Source organism: Pagrus major, chromosome 5 (genome assembly GCF_040436345.1).
Source record: "Pagrus major chromosome 5, Pma_NU_1.0".
In the NCBI taxonomy this organism is placed as follows: domain Eukaryota; kingdom Metazoa; phylum Chordata; class Actinopteri; order Spariformes; family Sparidae; genus Pagrus; species Pagrus major.
In genome coordinates, this window is record NC_133219.1 from 41,155,433 (window position 1) to 41,180,163 (window position 24,731).

A 24,731-nucleotide genomic window follows, 5' to 3' on the forward strand; every position below is an offset into this window, starting at 1 on the left:
AGGTGCATGTCGATCTATGACACTTGTTAATGTGTCATCAAAAACTTTAAAGGCAGCTTCAGGATCTGTGAATAATAATTCAGCAGAAAGCAGGAAATGAAGTGTTTGATGCTGAAAACTTAATTTAAACGTTGAAATGAAACCTACGCCGTGGAGTGGTACATGGATGTGATTGGTTGAAACTGACAGGATGACATCACGTTGTGTAGCAGCAGAAACTGAGCCTGGTTCAGCTTGTTTCCTCAGAGCCGCGGGTCCATGAAGATGAGTGAGAGCAGACTGATGACACGTCTCAGTGTGATTATAATAACATGAGATATAGAATAATATCACAGTCCTCGCTAACTGCACCTGTGAACGTGAACTAATGTACAGAACTGTGACGCACACATCTGTTCAATTATGACTGTCCCTTAATGTGTGTGTGTGTGTGTGTCTGTGTCTGTTTAATTATGCTAAGTTGCCGTGTTAAACAGGAAGCCTCGAGTCATCCATTAACACACACACACACACACACACACACACACACACACACAGTTAAAGTTGCTCATGAATGAAGCATGTGGTCGACCTCTTCCTGTCTCTTTCCTGATCGTCTTTATTTCAACATCGACTGTAAAACTTTTAACGAGCTTCAACAACACATTTCGTCATTAACTTGTGTTTTCATCTCATATTTACAGATATTTAACGCTCCTCCTGTGTACTTTGATATTTTTATGATATTTCATATTTGTTTGACCATGTTGATGAGCCTCACTGACGTATGACTACAGGAGGGTCCTTTAAAATGTGAAGGAAGCGACAAGCGTTATAATAAGTGAGGATTTATTTCATATATACACACCTGTATGTTCAGTCACACCTGCATGTTCAGTCACACCTGCATGTTCAGTCAGGACACACCTGCATGTTCAGTCAGGACACACCTGTATGTTCAGTCACACCTGCATGTTCAGTCACACCTGCATGTTCAGTCAGGATACACCTGCATGTTCAGTCACACCTGCATATTCAGTCACACCTGCATGTTCAGTCAGGACACACCTGCATGTTCAGTCAGGACACACCTGCATGTTCAGTCACACCTGCATATTCAGTCACACCTGCATGTTCAGTCAGGACACACCTGCATGTTCAGTCAGGACACACCTGTATGTTCAGTCACACCTGCATGTTCAGTCAGGACACACCTGCATGTTCAGTCACACCTGCATGTTCAGTCAGGACACACCTGCATGTTCAGTCACACCTGCATGTTCAGTCAGGACACACCTGCATGTTCAGTCAGGACACACCTGCATGTTCAGTCACACCTGCATGTTCAGTCAGGACACACCTGCATGTTCAGTCAGGACACACCTGCATGTTCAGTCACACCTGCATGTTCAGTCACACCTGCATGTTCAGTCAGGACACACCTGCATGTTCAGTCACACCTGCATGTTCAGTCAGGACACACCTGTATGTTCAGTCAGGACACACCTGTATGTTCAGTCAGGACACACCTGCACACAAACACTGAACAATCATGTTTTTATTTTATATGAAATATATAATTAATCCTCAAACATTAACGTTTGAGCCTCAAACACACAAAACAACAGGACAAACTTCAGTCTGATGAAGATGAAGAAGAAGAAGATGTTGGCAGGTTGCAGTCAGGTGTCTGACACACAGGCAACGATATTCAGATGATTTATTTGGCCTCTGCTGATTGGCTGATCCGTGTGTTAATATTTAACATGTTGTGAGCTCTGCTGCCCTCTGCTGGATGAAAACACACCTGCGGTCGAACTTTACTGCGTCTGATCAACATACCAGTCCATCGTGGTGCGTTCAAAGACACTCAGACTTCTGAGAACATTTATTGGGTGCTCATAAAGAATTATTGTCCGAAAATCAACCGCAGAGTCGACATGGAAGGTTTGAAAATAAAATGAATGACATGTTTTAACATCCCATAGACTGAATGATTATGGATGATGAAGATAATTGATCGAGAGCATCAGGTGATCAAAACAAAATGAAGCAGAATGATGACATCATCGACCTTCAGAGACGTGACAGGTACGCCGCCATGATGACGTATAAAAGATGTCAGATGGTTTTATTGATCAGTCAGGAGGTCATCAATCATTACTGGTTAAATATTGATCAGACTCATTGATCTGAATCGTGTTAATGCTCACAGCTGACTGTGTGTGTGTGTGTGTGTGTACTTCCTGTCTACATCATCTTCACCATCACGTTGTTGTATGGTGAATCCTGTTGCTCCTCCCTCTGCTCCTCCTCCTTCTCCCGTGGCTCCTCCTCACTGTCTTCTTCTTTGTCGGGGCTTTGTGTAACAGGAAGTGCCCTCTGGGCTCGTTTGGGCACAGCGTAGTCGTCCACTCGGGGGTTGTACGGGTACTGGTGACCTTTAGGGTCAGCAGCTGTACCCATGATCCTCCAGGCGTCTCCTCTCATCTCCTCTGGGTCATCATACACAGAGGTGGGAGGTATCTGTGTGGCGGCGGCTTTGGCGGCAGCAGCGGCGCAGCCCTCGGGCTCGTCGTAGATGTGGTCTACCTTCCCGTAAATTGGGCCGACAGCGTCGCCGCTGCTCGGGAAGATGTTTCTGATCTTCATCTCGTCGATGCTGTCATAGAGCGGGTCGATGGCAGACTTGTCACCGTGAGCCTGGTGGGCGTTGAGGATGTTGGCCATGAGGTTGGTGGCGATGGTGTCGAAGGGGAGGGAGTACTCTGGCTCTGGGGGGATGAGAGGAGGGGTGCAGGGCGAAGCCCCGCCACCGCCGCCGCCCCTCTTCTCCCTGGTGCCTCGCTCTGCGGCGGCCGGCAGTGTGATCTGAGAGTACGTCTGGTCCAGGTTCGGACTGGAGCTCAGTTTGGGGCTGAGGCGAGGGTTGGGGATGGGGGCGGAGCCAGAGCCCGGCGCCGGGTTGGGGCCCAACTCGGGGCCGGCGTGAGGAAGAGGGCAGCTGGAGATCATCTTGACCTGGTTCTTACGGGGGAAGCCACCACGAGTGTCCAAAGTCAGACTCTTCACACCCGTCAGAGTTTTATCGACCGGAGGCTCCAGGCGAGACTAAAGACAGAGAGGTGATCAGTCAGTGATCAATTACTTATAATACTATTTTCATCATCATATCCATCAAGTTTATTGTGAAGAGAAAATCACTGAACCATCAAGAGCATTAACAGAACTGATGTTTACTGTCAGCTGGACGTCACTCAAAGCAGTGATGTGTGTTTCCTACCGGCAGGGGGCGATGTTGTTGTTGTTGTTGTTGTTGATGTTGATGTTGTTGTTGTTGATGTGAAGCGTTGGAGCTCTCTTTGTCTTTGTGATGAATCAATTGAAGATTAGTTTCAGTCACCATGCTGTACACACCGTCAGCTGCCTGCACACACACAACATCCAAGAAACAGTTATCACCATCATCATCATCATCGTCATCGTCATCATCATCATCATCATCACCATCATCACCATCATCACCACCACCATCACCATCATCACCATCACCATCACCATCATCACCATCACCATCACCATCATCACCATCACCATCACCATCATCACCATCATCATCATCATCACAATCATCACCATCACCACCATCATCACCACCATCATCACCATCACCATCACCATCACCACCATCACCATCACCATCATCATCACCACCATCATCACCATCACCACCATCACCATCATCATCATCACCATCATCACCACCATCATCATCATCACCATCATCATCATCATCACCATCATCACCATCATCATCATCATCACCACCATCACCATCATCACCACCATCACCATCACCATCATCATCATCATCTTCATCATCACCATCACCATCACCATCATCATCATCACCATCATCATCATCATCACCATCATCATCATCATCACCATCATCACCACCATCATCATCACCATCACCATCATCATCATCATCACCATCATCACCATCATCACCACCACCATCATCACCACCACCATCATCATCATCATCATCCTTAAATCAGCAGAATGGAGACGACCTGTAATGTCAGCTGACCTGAGCAGCAGGGGCTTGTGAGACATGGCCACGTGGCTGAGGCAGCGGTGGCGTCCTGTTCTGGATCAGGGGCGGGTTGAGGGGTAGCGGCGGCAGGTTCTGGTCCTGGGGCGTCTCCGGACTCACCTGGCCCCCACCAGAGGTCTGCCTGTGGGGGAGGGAGATCCGCTGCAGGTTGATGGCTGCCTCCACGGCCTGAAACAGGGTGTTCCCCTGTTTGGTGTCGAACTCAAAGCTGCCTTCGCCGGAGTCACACCTCCGACCGGCCTCGAAGGAGAAGGTGGACTGAAGGAGAGAACATCAGTCAGATCAGACCAGACCTCAGTCCAAAAATCATGAATTTGGTGACATGTATCTGTTAAATCTCTGAGCGACCTCAGAGTTTCTTCTGTCATTTAATTGTTGATATAACGAGTGATGACCTTTTTTAGACCAACACAAGACGAGACAAAATAATAAATAAAGTGTAGTGTGAGAGACGGCTGTAACAGACAGGCTGTCAGCCATCTTTAAACCAGTTGTTTTCTAAGGGAAGATCTGTGTGTTCATGTTATCCAGTCTTTAAACTGAACAGCTGATGTTGTCCTGCAGTGGTATCGTCCAATAAAAATCAATCAACAACGTAAACAGGAAATCACTTCAGCATCCTGACCTGTGTGTGTGTGTGTGTGTGTGTGTGTGTGTGTGTGTGTCACCTTGTCTCGTCCGAAGCGCCGCAGGTATCTGTACGGCCAGGTGAACACGATGTCTCCCGTCTTATCGATCAGGTGAAGAGCGTCCACATCGGCTCGTAGGACGCCGTCTCCCTTCAGCCTGCAGCGATCAGACGCCTCCGTCCTCCGAACACACACTCTGAAGTCACGCACTGACACACACATCAACTTGTCAGGATGATGTCATCACAGGTGAAGCGATACATCCATTAATCGTTTAGTTTCCTTCTTTCAGATTCAACCTGAGAATTTTCTGCTTTTCTCTGTTAAATATAAACAACATATTTTTAACCTTGAGCTTGAACTGTTTTCTGACATTTTATCAACCAAATGAATGATTAGTTAATCAATAATTGATTCATTAAAGGTCCTATATGTAAGAAAAATTGATTTTGAGTCTCATTCCCAACTCGTCAAATACTGACGCTTTGGAGCAGCGACCATCCCGACGTGCCACCCTAAAGCATCAGTGTTTGACGAGTTGGGAATGAGACTTTTTTTTTTTTAAATATTTTATTTTCAAATTTTTCAGGTTTTATGTAAACAAAGCACAACGACGGAGAAGAAAAAAAAAAGGACAACAACAACAAAATAACACAAAACAACAGAGCTGCCAGACAAAATTAAAAGTGTGTCTTGGATGAATGTAATATTGCTGTTATCTACATGGCCAGGTGTTACAGAAATACAAGCTGCAGTACAGTCAAGAGCACATCTCTGCAGAAAAGGATTACATGTCTTTAAGATAGTCAATGAATGGACCCCAGATGCTCAGAAAGCGGTTTTGTGTTTTAGAGTTGTGGAAACGTATCCTTTCCATCTGGATAATCCCTGTCAGCAACCATGGCTAGCATTAATGCTTGTTGTATCTCAGGCGAGTACCTGAGAACATTCTCTGAGCACCCAAAGAGCGCCAGCTCTGGGTCAGGGGCAATGTCCAAGTTATAGACCAGACTAAGCCACTGAAAAACATCACACCAGAACTTATGCAGTTGAGGACGCAACCAAAAAAGATGTGATAACGAACCCTCTGCACCTCCGCATCGGTCACACAGTGGAGAAAGTGATGGATAGATTCTATGCAGTTTAAGCTCAGAATAGTACAATCGATGAACGACTTTAAATTGAATCAATTTGTATCCAACATTGATAGAACAAGTATGAATTCTAGTCAAAGCTTCGTTCCAGGTATCGTCAGACACTTCAAGCTCCAGCTCATTAGACCAGGCTTCTCTAAGGTGATGAGTGGGTGCGGAGGTGGAGAACAAGGACGCAAAGCGAGATATTAGGTGCCTGGAGTCAGGAGGAAGCAGCATGAGATCATAGAATGGGCAACTTGTTGGCATGGTTTCAAAGTTTGGAAATACACCTTTAACATAGTGCCTGACTTGGAGATATCGAAAGTGATGAGAATTTGGATAATTAAACCTTGTTGTCAGCTGACCAAATGAAGCAAAATGTTTGTGTACTTATAGGTCTTCGAGGGCCACAAGTCACCCTGCCTGACTCCGCGGTGCAACCCAAAAGGCCCAGATTTATCACTATTGGTGAGGATGGAAGATTTTGGGCAGAGGTATAACATCTTGACCCAAGTAATGAAGGAGTCCCCAATTCCAAATCTCCCAAGAGCTTCGAACATAAAAGTCCACTCTTTTTGGTCAAATGCCTTGGCTGCATCGAGGGCCAAGACAGCTGCTCTGGAGTCGCCTGATTGGTTGGCATATATATTGTTCAGAAGCCGCTGCACATTACAGAATGAGAATCTACCTGGGATAAACCCCGTTTGGTCAGGAGGTATAATTAAAGAGATGTGCCTTCCTAACCTGTTGGCTAGCACCTTCGTGATGGACTTCTGGTCAAAATTAAGGAGAGCAATGGGCCTGTAATTCCCAGGCTCGGTGTCTTCCTTGCCTTTTTTTAACAATGGGCATATATTCACTTCATACAGTGACCCTGGAAATGTTTTATTCTCAGTGGAGTCCTTGATCATCCTAAGCAAGAGTGAGGCGAGTGTTTTATGAAATGCCTTATAAAACTCGCAGCCAAACCCATCTGGGCCAGCTGCTTTGCCAGAGGGAAATGATTTAATTGCCTCAACTAACTCATCTTCCGTGAAGTCTGAATCAAGTTCAAACCTGGATGACTCATTTAGTGTTGGCAGGCTGAGGGAGTCAAAAAAATTAGTGAGATCTATACTAGTTGCTCTAGACTTAGCAGTATATAATTCTGAGTAAAAATCTTTGAAGCGAGTGTTTATTTCCTTAGGGTTGACCAGCAAGTCTCCTGTTTTGGATTTTATTTTATAAACGGCTCACCTGAGCACCCTTCAACTGTCTGGCCAGCAGCCTCTCTGGTCTATCACCTAACTCGAAGTGTTTTTGTTTAATTTTAAGTAGAAGTTTGCCAATGGTTTCACTAAGAATGTGATTGTATTCATATTTCAACTTCAAAATCTTGTTGTAATCTTCCTGTGACAGGGAGTCCCTATAGGATTGTTCGAGAGTTGGAAGTGCATTTTCAATTTCGACCAGACGACGGCGCTGTTGTCTTTTCTTTGATGCTTCAAACGAAATTATATGGCCTCTCATAACTACTTTGAGGGTTTCCCAGAGCGTCGAGTCTGACACGTCACCTGTGTCGTTGGTCTCAAGGAACTCCCCCAAGCAGGTAGACATGTAATCCATGAATACTTGATCGGTCAGCAACCATGGATTAAAGCGCCAGCAGTAAGTTTGTTTTGGCAGGGCAAGCATCAGGTTTAAAGATACTGGACTGTGATCTGATATCAATATATTATGATATTTAGACTGTACAATGTTAGGTATTAATTTTGCATCCACTAAAAAATAATGTCTAGTCATTTCCATTATCCCGCTGCAAGTTGCCGACGAATGTCATGGAAGACCAAAGAGCTGGTGGTGGATTTCCGCAGGCACAGACAACCCTGCACACAGGTGAACATCCTGGGAACGGACATTGAGATGGTGATGTCTTACAAGTACCTGGGAGTTCACCTGAACAATAAACTGGACTGGACTGATCACACTGCAGCAACATACAAGAAAGTACAGAGCAGACTCCATCTGCTGAGGAAGCTCAGGTCCTTTGGGGTGCAGGGGGCACTCCTGAGGACTTTCTATGACTCTGTGGTGGCATCAGCCATCTTCTATGGAGTAGTCTGCTGGAGCAGCAGCATCTCGGCAGCAGGCAGGAGGAGACTTGATTAACTTATCAAGAAGGCAGCTCCATCCTGGGTTAGGGGTTAGTGCCAGTGCAGGTGGTGGGAGAGAGCAGGATGATGGACAAGCTGTCATCGCTGCTGGTGAAGGAGTCCCACCCCCTGCAGGTCACTGTGTGAAGGAGAGGTACCGCAGGTCCAAGCGTGTGAAGGAGAGGTACCGCAGGTCCAAGTGTGTGAAGGAGAGGTACCGCAGGTCCAAGTGTGTGAAGGAGAGGTATCACAGGTCCAAGTGTGTGAAGGAGAGGTATCACAGGTCCAAGTGTGTGAAGGAGAGGTACCGCAGGTCCAAGTGTGTGAAGGAGAGGTACCGCAGGTCCAAGTGTGTGAAGGAGAGGTATCACAGGTCCAAGTGTGTGAAGGAGAGGTACCGCAGGTCCAAGGGTGTGAAGGAGAGGTATCGCAGGTCCAAGGGTGTGAAGGAGAGGTACCGCAGGTCCAAGTGTGTGAAGGAGAGGTATCACAGGTCCAAGTGTGTGAAGGAGAGGTACCGCAGGTCCAAGGGTGTGAAGGAGAGGTATCGCAGGTCCAAGGGTGTGAAGGAGAGGTACCGCAGGTCCAAGTGTGTGAAGGAGAGGTACCGCAGGTCCAAATGTTGAAGGAGAGGTATCGCAGGTCCAAGTGTGTGAAGGAGAGGTACCGCAGGTCCAAGTGTGTGAAGGAGAGGTACCGCAGGTCCAAGTGTGTGAAGGAGATGTACCGCAGGTCCAAGTGTGAAGGAGAGGTACCGCAGGTCCAAGTGTTGAAGGAGAGGTACCGCAGGTCCAAGCGTGTGAAGGAGAGGTACCGCAGGTCCAAGTGTGTGAAGGAGAGGTACCGCAGGTCCTTCCTGCTGCTGTTAGACTGAACAACCAGCACTGCTCCCAGTAGACCTCACATGTGCACTGTGCCATAAAAAACTCTACACATATCCATATACATTTTGGTTTGCACTAACTGGACAATTTTTAAATACCCATATTTATTATTATTTGTAAATAAAAAATACCACACTGTTTATAATTACACAGTTCATATTGTAAATATTATGTATATACGAGTCGATTCTATCTCTTATCTTCTTATTATATTGTTTATTTTTTACTTTTATTATTGTTTATTGTAATTACTGTCCTTTGGCTGCTGTGACAGAGAAATTTCCCCATTTGCAGGACAAATAAAGGAAATCTGATTCTGATTCTGATTCTGATTCTGATCGCTTCCTCGGGAGAGGTGAATATCTTCTGAAGCCCATTGTGTTGGAAGTGGAGCTTGGCCGGGAAACGCAGGCTGTGCTTGATTTTCAGCTCAGGGCTGTCATAGCCTCACGGAACCCCCGTCGTTGCTCCATCACCTCGGTTGTATAGTCTGGAAATATGAAGACCTTGTGTTCGCCGTACTTGAGAGACTGTTGCAGAGCGAACCGTATTATCGTCTCTTTCTCCTGATGGACGCGGGCGATGATCGTGCGGGGTCTGGCCGCCGGACCGGAGGCTCCTTCTGCTGGCTTGGGCTGTAGAGAGCGATGAGCGCGGTCAACGATTACCGGCTTTGGGAAGTGGGTCTCGCCTAACAGTTTAGGAATAAGAGCGCTTACAAATTCAGTCAGATTTCCCTGGGAATGAGACTTAAAAACAACTTTTACTACAAAGTGGACCTTTAATTAACATGTTAATAAGTGAGGTTAATTGTTGATAAAATGATCAGTTGCAGTGTAAAACTCGATGTGACTGCTCGTCACTGAGTGTCAGCTGACCTGCTCACAGTCTCAACACTGAGGCTGTTTCCGTCCTGACATCTCCTGAGCTCTTCTTCTTCTGACGGCAGCAGTTAGCATGTTCTCAGATGTGTGACACAGAGGAAACCACACACACACACACATACATGCGCGCACACACACACGCACACAGTGAGACAGGTGTGTGTGTGTGTGTGTGTGTGTGTGTGTGTGTGTGTGTGTGTGTGTATGTGTGTGTGTGCTGCAGGTGTTGGAGGATGTGGGAAACAGTAGCAGCTTCAGGAGCTTCACTTCATGAACTCAGTCAAACATTAAATGTTACCACTGTGACACTGAGGGACTATTTATATCTGTGACTTCAGTAACTCACAGCGTGCTGCTGCATGAACACTTCTGCTCTTGTATATATTTATTTTTATATTTATCTTATATATATATATTTGTCTGTTTTTCTTGTATTTACCATTAACCTAAATCCTTCTTTATTTTTGAAAAACAGTTTGAATGTCATCTTTGATGAAAGGAACAAATAAAGTTTTTAAAAGAGACATTAACTAATTAATTTTAAAAGTCTCCAGATGCCCCGAGATCCCAAACTGTTTTTAAAGATGTTATTTACACCCTCGACGTGTGGTCGAGCTTGTGCAGACGGGGTGTGCCCTTACTATTTTAGCTAAGCAGCTACAAGGGTGTAGCCAGAGTCATCATCCAGTGACAGAGCCAGACAAATGTCTCATGTTTGCAGCTGAAAGGCATTAATAGTGAAGAACGTCTCTTTTGTTACATCAAACAGAGAATACAACATCATCAGCATATGTGTTGTCCAGTCAAAAATGTGTTTTTGCTGAATTTTGCCTGTAAAATGGGACTGAGCCCTCCTGAGTCATGACTCAAACTTAATCAAACATGAAACACACAGTTTTAGATCCGGTTTCACAAATCGTTATCTTTGATAATCATCCTGTTCCGTTAATGTTGAAAAGGCTTTTTTAACAACACTGATGCTGGAGTTTTTAATCTATATTAATATTAATATTTAAAAGCTCTGATGAAGGTATTTCAGCTGATTTAACATACCAAAAACATTTGATCCTTAAATATAAAGATTTTTGACTGAGGTCTGGTGTGTTTTCTGTCAGTTTAAACTCTGTAATGAACCCTTTAATCAGCTGTCAGTCTGTTACTCTGAGCTCTCCTGCAGGACGTCGACTGTATCTGATTTAACCACCTATCTGTATATCAGCTTCAATAAGAACAGGGTCAGACTCTGGTTGACCTCGTTAAATAACCGTCACCACCGACTAAATATAAAGACACAATCAGAGCAGGTGGAGACCAGCAGAGACACTCTGGGTTCAGTTAGGCTCTGATGATGTTGACAGCCACTTCCTGGTGAGAGACAGGAAGTTTGTCCTGTCAAGATAAAAGCTGAGGTCGCCCTGCAGCCGCCGGCCACTGCAGCACTGCAACACCCCGACACACATACACACACACACACACACACACACACCGCAGCAGGAACTCACACACACACAAGTTTCCATGACACAACAACACACACTGACCACTAGCCCTGAGTGTGTGTATGCAAGAAGACACGCTGCCGTTAAAGCATCAGCACCGCAGTGGAAAAACAGGGTTTCACTCCGACCTCAGGACTTCACGTCTGTAGAGATGCAGCACTCAGTCATGTGATGTTTCCACAGAGCTTCAAACTGGGGAAACTTTATCAAACCCAACGCAGAGACGTCACACATCATCATCATCATCATCATCATCATCATCATCATCCAGCAGGTTCTGTCTGTTTACAGCTGCAGTCACTGTAACATCAAACCAACACCAGCTCAGAGTCCATGTGGTGAACAGGTTCAGAGGAACCTGACCTCACTGACTGACTGTCCAATGACGGCTGTGGGTTTGAGTTTCTCAGAATGTTTCACAACATCAGTCTCGGAGTTTTAGGTCCTGTCCACACGTACAGGAGTATTTCTGTGTTTAGTTCTCATGTAAACTGTGTGTCAGCTCACTGAACAAATGTAACCACAGATAATTCAAGCTGAATGTGTCTTTATGTTGCTGCTTTATGTTTGTTTAGGTTGAATTTCTATTTCTCTCTGGTCACAGCTCTGTGTTCACGCTCTGCTTAGGTTTAGACACAGGAACCAATCGTCAGGGTCACAAAACATCGTGGTTTGGACTAAAACACCTGGTTCTGTTGCCACGGTCACAGATGTAAATGTCTCCAGGTGTCCTCAACATATCCAGTGCTGTGACTCCACCTCCATCACCTCCATCACCTCCACATCCATCTCCATCACCTCCACCTCCATCACCTCCATCACCTCCATCACTTCCATCACCTCCATCACCTCCATCTCCATCACCTCTACCTCCATCACCTCCATCACTTCCATCACCTCCACATCCATCTCCATCACCTCCACCTCCATCACCTCCACATCCATCTCCATCACCTCTACCTCCATCACCTCCATCACTTCCATCACCTCCATCACCTCCATCTCCATCACCTCCACCTCCATCACCTCCATCACTTCCATCACCTCCATCACCTCCATCACTTCCATCACCTCCATCACCTCCACATCCATCACCTCCACATCCATCTCCATCACCTCCACCTCCATCACGTCAGATAATAATCACATAATGTGAAGGTGATGTGACACATTAAGAACAAAACCTCAGACGTATCTGTGGTTGGTAGAAATGCTAACTGCTGACATACATGTACATGTACACAGATCCATCTATTGTATGTAGTTTTTATAGTTTTATTGTATTTTATTGTTTTTCAGTAGAATGGAGTGGGACTATTGTACTACTGTACTATTGTACTACTGTACTATTGTATAACTATATTACTGTACTATTGTACTAATGTACAACTGTACTATTGTACTACTGTGTTGCTGTACTATTGTACAACTGTACTATTGTACTATTATACTACTGTACTATTGTATAACTATACTATTGTACTATTGTACAACTGTACTACTGTACTACTGTACTATTGTACTATTATACTACTGTACTACTGTACTATTGTACAACTGTACTATTGTACTACTGTTCTGCTGTACTATTGTACAACTGTACTATTGTACTACTGTACTGCTGTACTATTATACAACTGTACTATTGTACTATTGTACAACTGTACTGTTGTACTACTGTACTAATGTACAACTGTACTACTGTACTATTGTACTACTGTACTGCTGTACTATTGTACTATTATACTACTGTACTACTGTACTATTGTACAACTGTACTATTGTACTACTGTGTTGCTGTACTATTGTACAACTGTACTATTGTACTATTGTATTACTGTACTATTGTATAACTATACTACTGTACTATTGTACTATTGTACAACTGTACTACTGTACTATTGTACAACTGTACTATTGTACTACTGTTCTGCTGTACTATTGTACAACTGTACTATTGTACAACTGTACTACTGTACTATTGTACTACTGTACTGCTGTACTATTATACAACTGTACTATTGTACAACTGTACTATTGTACTACTGTACTATTGTACAACTGTACTATTGTACAACTATACTACTGTACTATTGTACAACTGTACTACTGTACTACTCTACTATTGTAAAACTGTACTAATGTACAACTATACTACTGTGTTATTGTACTATTGTACAACTGTACTATTGTACTACTGTACTAATGTACAACTGTACTATTGTACTACTGTATTATTGTACAACTGTACCATTGTACTACTGTACTAATGTAAAACTATACTACTGTACTATTGTACAACTATATTACTGTACTATTGTACAAGTGTACTACTGTACTACTGTACTATTGTACTACTGTACTATTGTACAACTGTACAACTGTACTATTGTACAACTATACTACTGTATTATTGTACTATTGTACTACTGTACTAATGTACAACTGTACTATTGTACTACTGTATTATTGTACAACTGTACTATTGTACAACTATACTACTGTACTATTGTTTACTGTACAACTGTACTACTGTACTCTTGTACTCTTGTACAACTATACTATTGTACAACTATACTACTGTACTCTTGTATTATTGTAACACTGTACTATTGAACAACTGTACTATTGTATAAATATACTACTGTACTATTGTACTACTGTACTACTGTACAGTTGTACAACTGTACTATTGTACAACTATACTACTGTATTATTGTACTATTGTACTACTGTACTAATGTACAACTGTACTATTGTACTACTGTATTATTGTACAACTGTACTATTGTACAACTATACTACTGTACTCTTGTACTCTTGTACAACTATACTCTGTACAACTATACTACTGTACTCTTGTACTATTGTAACACTGTACTATTGAACAACTGTACTATTGTACTACTGTACAACTGTACTATTGTACAACTGTACTACTGTACTCTTGTACTCTTGTACAACTATACTATTGTACAACTATACTACTGTACTCTTGTACTATTGTAACACTGTACTATTGAACAACTGTGCTATTGTACAACTATACTACTGTACTATTGTACTACTGTACTACTGTACTGTTGTACAACTGTACTATTGTACAACTATACTACTGTATTATTGTACTATTGTACTACTGTACTAATGTACAACTGTACTATTGTACTACTGTATTATTGTACAACTGTACTATTGTACAACTATACTACTGTACTCTTGTACTCTTGTACAACTATACTCTGTACAACTATACTACTGTACTCTTGTACTATTGTAACACTGTACTATTGAACAACTGTACTATTGTACTACTGTACAACTGTACTATTGTACAACTGTACTACTGTACTCTTGTACTCTTGTACTCTTGTACAACTATACTATTGTACAACTATACTACTGTACTCTTGTACTATTGTAACACTGTACTATTGAACAACTGTGCTATTGTACAACTATACTACTGTACTATTGTACTATTGTACTACAGTACTCTTACTACAGTACTATAGTACTCTTACTACAGTACTTGTCAGTGCTGTATCGTAGTCTGTTGGACTTGTTTCAGAGTCTTGAAGATGCTTTGTCCGTTCAGAACTGATACAGGTCCAGTTGCCATCGATACAGCACTTAGTATTTCAGGGACATGGACCACTGAGAACTACAGTACTACTACAGTAGTATTTAGAGTGCAGGACCTTTACTAGTAACTGAGTATCTTTACTTGTAAATTATGAGAACATTACTGAAGTCTGTGTCACAGTCACAGGGTCCTTTCTCACACGTCTTCAGCTGTCCACATACTTCTGGCCATGTAGTGCAGCTTCTGGTCTGTGTGTGTGTGTGTGTGTGTGTGTGTGTGTGTGTGTGTGTGTGTGTGTGTGTGTGTGGCTGCTAAATTTAGCCTCGGTGTGGAAAGAGAGAGAGGAAGTGAGGTTTAGTTGGAGGTGCGACAGGAAGTCGTGACTGAAAGTTGAACTGAAAACAGCAAGAGACAGAGAGACATCTGAAGACAGACAGGCAGACAGACAGACAGACAGACACACAGACAGGCAGACAGACAGGCAGACACACAGACAGACAGGCAGGTGTACCTGTCTCTCTGCCACTGTACAGGGAGTTGTCCTCCATCCCTTCTTCTTCGTCCACTCTGTTTCCTCTCTGCAGGCTGCCTCTCTTCACACTGTGCTCCGTCCAGCTCATCTACACACACACACACACACACACACACACAGATCAATAACCCTGATCACAGGTGTGTCAGGTTCAACATGAAGTCACATGACTGTCCGAACACTGATTGGACGGGTTTAATGATCAGAGTGGACTCACAGAGGAGAATCTGATCATTCCCGATCAGTTCATTGATCTCGTCTGGAGTCACAGATCAATACTGACAGAAGGAAGGACCTTCTGTTTTCTCTGACAATCAAACTTCAGATTAAATGAAGTTACAGGCTGTTCCCGCTGCGATCGATCCACAGGATAAACTGTTCAAATATATCAACTGATGTGTGTTTTATATGAGCTTCCCTCCCACACTCTTCTGCTCCGCCTTAAATAAATCCACCTTAAACAGCTTCAAACAGCTGACAGGCCCGAGGCGTTTGGGATCTCGACCAGACGAACAGTTTGTGACACGACTTTGAGTTTTAGTTTACGTTATTCTCTGGGCCTTCAAAATAAAAGTCTGTCTTCTTTCTGTTTCAGACACAAACTGCTCTCTGATTGGCTGTTTGGTTGTGTATTTCCTGTCACACGCTGAGAAAGAGGAAGTGGAGCAGTGACTCAGGACTGTCAGCTGTCTGTCATCGTCCTGCTATTTATAACCACACACACAACATCTCACATGAGAACACAGGACAGGTTTCAGCCCGTTTAACAGTAAATGTGTGTTTACTGTGAAGAGATCCTGTGTGATCATCAGTCAGAGCTCTGAATCTGATGTGCAGACTCACTGATGGACAGAACGATCAGTTTCAGGAACAACCAACTTCATGTAACCGCGGAGGAGACGAACAAGACGACAGAAAACACAGAAGTTGACTCTGTTTCCTCTTTAACTCTTCGTGTTGTCGTCACAGAGGCAGCTGCGGTTTGTTACGTCCTCAAAGACACAAAAACTGAAGACATGTCGTTTTAACTCCCTAACTGTTTGATTGATGACCCTGTAATCTCATTGGCTGCTGCTCCCTCCTTGTCTCAGACTGTTTCCACGGTGACCAGAATATAAAAGCATCCAGCATGTTTGACAGCTGAGGAAACATCTGGAGGAGCTCACAGTGTCGTCTCTGAACAGCTCCACCTCAACACCTCGTCAGGTCGGGTACAGGTCTCAGGCCGACTCCAGGCCGATCGAACACAAACCACAGGTAGATCCTCCGACCTCGTACAGACAGGAGAGCTGTGCTGCGTTCATGGTGCCTCTGTAAAGTCTGTGGATCTCAGTAACAGTTTGTCTGCTGTAGGGTCAGACTGTGGTCAGAAGTTTACACCTTCATAAACACTGTTAGCACCTCCTGCTAATCACCACATCATCATGTGACCAACACTGAGGTCAACACGACCTCTGACCCACCTGCCTCCTGTGAGTGACACCTTCATCCACACAGCTGACAGCCGCCACATGACCTCATCATGTGACCTGATGACTGTCATGTGACATCACATTGAGGTCAACAACGAATGTGTTTGTTGCAGGTAAACCAGAATTGTGTCCGACTGAAACACAAAACACTCAGAAACATCAGCATCTGACAGGAACAGCTGATAAGGTCGATGATGTCATCCAGCACCAGAACCATCAGAGAGAGCAGAGCGTCCTTTCACCAACACCACATCAACAAAGTCTCAGACTGCCAGTGAAATATATTTATATTTATTCCATCAACGTGGAGCCATGTGAACATCTTTTTGTTCTCAATGTTTTGATGGGATCCATGGTAACAGGACCCTCACCCTCACGTGATTGGTGCTACTTGTCCTTCGTTAATAACTGAGTGATTAATGAGTGACATGATCCAGTGAAAACTACTGACACTATTATTATTGCTCCGCCCACTTAGCTAACGCCGCTGAGCTCGTCCCACCAACCTCAGTTTATCATGTCACAGGTCAGACTGTACTCCATGTTAGCTCTTTGATCTAAAGTGTGGTATTAGCATGCTAACATTAGATTGACAACCACACTACAGCTAACAGTTGAAGAACTAGTTTGTGAGCTGAGACCTGTTTTAATTCAGTGATGATTAAACGAAAGAACTGATGTTCGCATGAAGCTAAGTTTAAACTTATGATGCTGACTGCAGGTGTGTGTGTGTGTGTGTGTGTGTGTGTGTGTGTGTGTGTGTGTGTGTGTGCCTACAGGGAAGGCGATCTCACACAGTTTGTGTGTCCAGTCGTCCACTTGTTGTCTGTCTGCAGCGAACACGTAGATTTTCTCCGTGGTCTCGATCAGGAAGGGTCCTGTGTCTCTGGGACAGCCGTCCATGTCCACCTCAGACACCCGGATACAGTCCACGAGACGGATCACCTGCGACACACCAACGGGCTCTGATCACTACATCACAGTATACAGTATATAACTATACTACAGTATATTACTGTATATTACAGTATATAACTATATTACAGTATATAACTGTATATTACAGTATATAACTATATTACAGTATATAACTGTATATTACAGTACATAACTATATTACTGTATATTACAGTATATAACTGTATATTACAGTATATAACTGTATATTACAGTATATTACTGTATATTACAGTATATAACTATATTACAGTATATTACTGTATATTACAGTATATAACTGTATATTACTGTATATTACTGTATATTACAGTATATAACTATATTACAGTATATAACTGTATATTACTGTATATTACAGTATATAACTGTATATTACAGTATATAACTATATTACAGTATATAACTGTATATTACAGTATATTACTGTATATTACAGTATATAACTGTATATTACAGTACATAACTATATTACTGTATATTACAGTATATAACTGTATATTACAGTATATAACTGTATATTACAGTACATAACTATATTACTGTATATTACAGTATATAACTGTATATTACAGTATATAACTATATTACAGTATATAACTGTATATTACAGTATATAACTATATTACAGTATATTACAGTATATAACTGTATATTACAGTATATAACTGTATATTACCTTCTTGTTTTCTTGATGTTTGCGCAGACTTCTGTCACTCTTCTCAGCACTTCCTCCATCTTTACACTCAAAGAACTCCAGTCTGGAGATCGAACAGGAACTTTCTCTGTACAGGACACACCACACACGCTTCCACCTCTACACACACACACACACACACACACACACACACACACACACGGTGTATCAGAGGCTACAGGTGGAAGCTGATCAAATGTTTCCTGAGCAGCAGAGTCAGAACTAATCCTGCAGTCAGTTACTGTGACTGCTGTTTGTGGCAGCTGTGGAAAGTAACTAAGTACATTAACTAAAGTACAAATTTGAGGTGCTCGTGCACAGTGTACACTTCTTTTCAGTGTGTTTGTAGTGTGTACAGTCCAGCTCAGGGACCTCCACACAGGGTCTACATGGACCATACAGCATCCATTAGAGAAGTGGTGGGATGTAACTAAGTACATTTACTCAGGTACTGTACTCGCTTTAACTTCGACCATCATCGTGAGTATTGTTACCTCTGATAATATCTTAAGATACTAAAACGTTTGTTGTTGACTGAAGGAACATTACACACACATCCATGTTGTGTTAGCATTAGCTTTGTGTGTGTGTGTGTGTGTGTGTGTGTGTGTGTGTGTGTGTGTGTGTGTGTACCTTTCCAAACCTCTGCTGCTGCAGGTACAGCATCCCTTGTTTCCTGATGTCTTCCTCCATGATGATACTCCTTCTTTCCTCCCCTCTCACCTCCTTCCCTCACCTCCTCTTTCCCTCCTCCTCTTTGTGCTCCACTTTTCTCAATGTCTCCTCCTTTCCTTCCTTGTCTTGCCTCCTTGTTGCTTCCCTCACTTCCTCCCCTCACCCTCCTCTCTGACTTTGTGCTTCCTGTTCTGGTTAAAGACTCGCTCCTCTCCTCTCCTCTCCTCTCCTCTCCTCTCCTCTCCTCTCCTCTCCTCTCCTCTCCTCTTCTTCTCGTCCACTGTCTTCTGTTTCACTCCTCTTCTTCTTCCTCTCTGCTTGCCTTGTCTTTGCTCCTCTTCACCTCCTCTCGGGTGTTTTTGACTCTTTGTTTCACTTCTTGTTGGAAGCTTCCTCTTTCTCTCCTCTTCTGTTCTCCCTCCACCTCCTTTCTTTCTTTCTGTCTTCTTCTTTCTCCTCTTACTCCTCGTTAACTCGTCCTACCTCCTTCAATTAGAAGGGTTTCAGCCTCTCCTGTCGTCCCGCTGAGGTTCACCTCCTCTCCTCTCTCCGTCTGTGTCGGTCTGTGGTGTAGTGATGTAGAGACGTTAAATGTGTCATCTCAGTTTCCTGCCTTCACTCTGTTGCAACACTTAATGCAGAACGAAGCAGCCGACTGTGTGAACGCCGGCCTCCCCTCGGTGTCAGCCCTCCCTTCCTCCAGCTCACACTTTTAGACTTTTATTCTGAGAAGTTTCCTTCTGCTCTGACTTCATCTTCTGCTTTTATTTTTCAGCTTTATTTCCACTCTCCTCCTGTTCGTCATACAGTCTTAAAGTGTGAGTCCTCATGCTCCCCCTGGTGGTTCATTATATTTACATTACATTATATTTACATTTTTCAACCCTTTTTTTTTCAACCCTCGTCTGAGCAAAGTAGCTGCTATTTATCAAGATACCTTCAGTACATAAGTGCTGTGGTTTAAGTGCTACGGGTCAGAACCGCTCAGGTTCATCTCAGTAACATTCAGTCTGTTAGTCTCTGAAGACAAACAGAAAATTAAAATACACTCAGTAACAATACAGCAGGACGAGTCCTGCAGGCTGTTTGTTACCAAACTATCTATATATTTACATAAAAGTCCTGCATTCAAAACCAGCTTCAGTAAAAGTACTGAAGTCTCACCAGCAGAGTGTCCTGACAGCAGAGTGTCCTGACAGCAGTGTCCTGACAGCAGTGTCCTGACAGCAGAGTGTCCTGACAGCAGTGTCCTGACAGTAGAGTGTCCTGACAGCAGAGTGTCCTGACAGTAGAGTGTCCTGACAGCAGTGTCCTGACAGCAGTGTCCTGACAGCAGAGTGTCCTGACAGTAGAGTGTCCTGACAGCAGAGTGTCCTGACAGCAGAGTGTCCTGACAGTAGAGTGTCCTGACAGCAGTGTCCTGACAGTAGAGTGTCCTGACAGCAGTGTCCTGACAGCAGAGTGTCCTGACAGCAGAGTGTCCTGACAGCAGTGTCCTGACAGCAGTGTCCTGACAGCAGAGTGTCCTGACAGCAGTGTCCTGACAGCAGAGTGTCCTGACAGTAGAGTGTCCTGACAGCAGAGTGTCCTGACAGCAGAGTGTCCTGACAGTAGAGTGTCCTGACAGCAGTGTCCTGACAGCAGAGTGTCCTGACAGCAGAGTGTCCTGACAGCAGTGTCCTGACAGCAGTGTCCTGACAGCAGAGTGTCCTGACAGCAGTGTCCTGACAGCAGAGTGTCCTGACAGTAGAGTGTCCTGACAGCAGAGTGTCCTGACAGCAGAGTGTCCTGACAGTAGAGTGTCCTGACAGCAGAGTGTCCTGACAGCAGTGTCCTGACAGCAGAGTGTCCTGACAGTAGAGTGTCCTGACAGTAGAGTGTCCTGACAGCAGAGTGTCCTGACAGCAGAGTGTCCTGACAGCAGTGTCCTGACAGTAGAGTGTCCTGACAGCAGAGTGTCCTGACAGCAGAGCTAATTGTCATAATGTTTTACTTCATGAAATATATAAAAATATTTTAGCTTTTAATTCAAATCAGTTCATTTTCAAAAACACAGTTTTGGAGAGAAAAATGGATGAAAAATGTGAACAAATAATTTGGTTTAAAAAACAAGTATGAATATTTAATATGTTGTCACTTTTCTTTAAAACTATATATTTTACCAGTTTTGTACTTGAGTACAGTACTTCAGGAAGAGTACTTAGTTACTCTGTCTGCGCTTTGCTGTTTCGTTATGAACCATCCAGACCTGCGAGGTGGTCAGAAACCTCTCACCTCTCCTTCACAAGGGATTTACAGGTGAAGGTGTAGAGAGTCCCAGGCGGAGTCCCTGTCTGTGAGTGTGAAGGTGGAGGTGCGGTAGGTCACGGTGGCGCTGGTGGTAGCGCGGCGAGTTGAGACTCCGGTGAGCACAGGGTTAGGCTGCTGGCTGCAGAGGTGCAGAGAGCTGGAAACACTGATAGGTGGAGTGCAGGTGAACACTGAAGGCAGAGAAACATGAAACACTAAAAGTCTTACAGAACGACGATCTAGCAGGAGCCATGTACCGCATTTAACTGACGAAATCATCTGGCAGCAGGTAGCGTGGAGAGCAGGGCTTATCAGCAGGCACCGATTGCCAACCTGTTGCAGGTGAGCGTGTGTCAGCAGCTCCCGTGAGTGGGAAGCTCTGCCCAGGTTCTGTATCGTAGGCAACTGGACTTAGTTCAGTTTGTTGAAGACGTTTCACCTCTCATCCAAGAGGCTTCTTTACTTCTAACTAACTGGAGGAGCTGCAAGCTTTAAACTCTGTGTGGGAGTGTCCTTACATAGTGTGGGAGTGTCTTTACATAGTGCGGGAGTGTCCTTACATAGTGTGGGAGTGTCTGTACATAGTGTGGGGGTGTCCTTGTAGAGTGTGAGAGTGTCCTCGCAGGATGTGGGAGTGTCTGTACAGGATGTGGGAGTGTCCTTACAGAATGTGGGAGTGTCTGTACAGGATGTGGGAGTGTCCTTACAGAGTCGTTAAAGACACATGTGAGCTCTGAGTTTCAGGCTGTGTCCAGATTCACTCACTACTCCCTACATAGTGCACTACATAGTGACATAGTGAGTGACGCCATTTTGTAGTACTGTTCGAATGTCTAGTGGGAATTATTGTACCCTCCCACAATGCATCGCAAAAAGTAGTGTACAACCAATGGTCACTAACCAAGCAATATTTACCATCATGCATTGCGCTGAGAGAAAAATGGCGGACGAACGCTAGTCCACAACCGGCGTTGATGTATGACGTTTCAACTGTGCGACAGCAGTGATGTAATGAACGGCGCCTGAGTGTCCGAAAGTGCTTTTTTCTTTCTGCCGATGAGCTCCCTATAGTCCACTATGTTGGACTCCCTATGTAGTGACTAGGGAATGAGTGAGTGATTTCGGACACAGCCTCAGAGTTGTTTGGGCCACTTGTGGGTCGTTGACCCAACAGGTCTTCATGTGGGTTGCTAAGTGAGCCCAGGTGTGAATGGTTGTTAAGCTGTCTGGGGAAAGAACTCAGTACAGCATTATATGTGGGTGATCAGTGATGTCTTAGGCCTCCTCCTCTGTTCAAAGACAGTAGTTCCAGTTTGACATAGATGGATTCTTTTCCGCCTCTTTCAAACCATCTGTCTTCTCTGGACAAGATGTTCACATAGTTGTCCTCAAAGGAATGATTTGTCTCCTTCAAATGTAAGTGGACAGCAGAGTCTGGACCTGAGGAGTTGGCTTCAGTGTTTCTGCTGAAGCCAAAGTTTCTGCTTCAGTGTGTTGGTAGGTCTAAAGTGAACCAGGATCTGATGTTTATTGAAGATCCTGCTGAGTTTCTCAGATGTTCCTGCGACATAAGGAATGACCATGTTGTTGCCTTTTCTCGTCTCTTCCTCTCTGTCTGCTCTGGATCTTTTAGAGGTTTTGACAAAGGTCCAGTTTGGGTAGCCACAGCCCAGTGAGCAAAAAGTGGTCTAGATCACATCTTTTAGACATCATTTATGGACATCCAAGATGTCTAAAAGACGTCCTCTGGGGAGCCAGAATGAAAGTTTTTTATACGTCTTTTCTGGACGTTGTATAGATATTTATATATCGTTTATCGACTAATTCTGGCTGTCAGTGGACGTCCAGATCATAGCCAGTATGAACATCTATTCTCATCTAATTCTGGATGTCAGTGGATGTCTAGATTATGGCCTGGCCATGTCAATAGTCAAATTCCCGCAATTTCATTGCATAAAATTGCATTAATATCCTGCATATTCCATCGCATTTTTTAAGAAAACTTGCCGCATGATCAAGGATTTTTGCCCGCAACAATCACAAAAAACTCCACATTTTTCTGGAAGGACTGTTCAATTCAGGGGCTGCATCCTTCAAAGGACTTGTCCACCATTGTTAAATGGGACGGTCTCGCCTTCGGAGCATTTCCTGGTTGCGTCACCAGATGTTCCCGCCCCTTACCCTTACGTCATGATTTCTGCTGCCCAGGCCCGCGAAAGTGATGATCTACACCACTTGATGTCGCCATTTTCCTTCTTTCTTTCTTCTGTTTCGGGTGCGCAAAGGATCTTGGGATATGGGAGGCCGTGAAGGATAGCAGCGGTGCGTCCTCCAAAAAGAGGGAAAAGAAGGCCGCATTTGAAGGAGCCTTCGTATTGGGACGGCCTTCACACAGCATTGTGATGCAGTTGGCCTTCAAATGCGCCCTTCAAAGAATGCAGACCCTGAATCGAAGGCTCCTTCAAATGCAGCCTTCTTTTCCCTCTTGTTGGAGGACGCACCGCTACTGTCCTTCGCGGCCTCACATATCCCAAGACGAGGGCGTAGGTTTGGTCTCAGCTTTGGTAGTGACATTACCAGGGGTGGACTGGGACAAAAATTCAGCTCTGGCATTTTCTGTCCAGACCAGCCCACTATATTATCAGCGGACACCACGAAGACGTCCACAAATCTCGTGGCGTCCTTTCTCACACATACTACAAAGGAGAGTCATATTCCTTGATAGCAGTTAACAAATAAAGCACGTAGCTATGAACTCAAGGACTAAAACTGACAGCTATAGCAATCAACCAATCAATCTTTGTTCATTATAGTGTCAAATCACAACAGAAGTTATGTTATGACCAGGGGTGGGACGAGACTAACGGGAAGAACCCAAAACCAGAGACGGGGTGGAGTTTTTCTCACATCATTACTTACATTTGCACAACAGTTGGTGCATTTCTCAAAACAATTAGTACAAACTGCAAATCCTTGTTGATAACCTGCAAAAGCATGTCACATGCTCAAAATAGAGGTCATTCCTCAAAACCAAGTATTCCTATCAATGAAAGTGTGTGTGTCATAAAAAAAAGTCCTGACACCATCATTTATGAACAAGGTAGTCAAATGGCTTTGTCGTGTTTTCATTAGGACACTTTACTAGTGTTTCCCAATGCAAAAAAGCCAGATCTTTGTGACCTGAAAATGCTCAAGACTATACACTAACACTATACACAGCCATTTGAAAACTACAGTAAAAGTAACACATTTACACA

General features: G+C 43.9%; 1 protein-coding gene across 1 annotated transcript; it reads right to left on the reverse strand.

Annotated features, from left to right (window-relative positions):
- Nucleotides 1-1,519: 1,519 nt before the first annotated feature.
- On the reverse strand, nucleotides 1,520-19,750 carry dok2 (docking protein 2). Its single transcript, XM_073465348.1, has 8 exons — nucleotides 19,144-19,750; nucleotides 18,493-18,630; nucleotides 17,634-17,801; nucleotides 15,364-15,472; nucleotides 4,771-4,940; nucleotides 4,076-4,360; nucleotides 3,263-3,406; nucleotides 1,520-3,090 (listed from the first exon to the last, which is right to left on the reverse strand). Exons 1-8 carry the CDS (start codon nucleotides 19,201-19,203, stop codon nucleotides 2,230-2,232), a joined length of 1,935 nt encoding a protein of 644 aa, XP_073321449.1. The 5' UTR covers nucleotides 19,204-19,750; the 3' UTR covers nucleotides 1,520-2,229.
- Nucleotides 19,751-24,731: the final 4,981 nt, after the last annotated feature.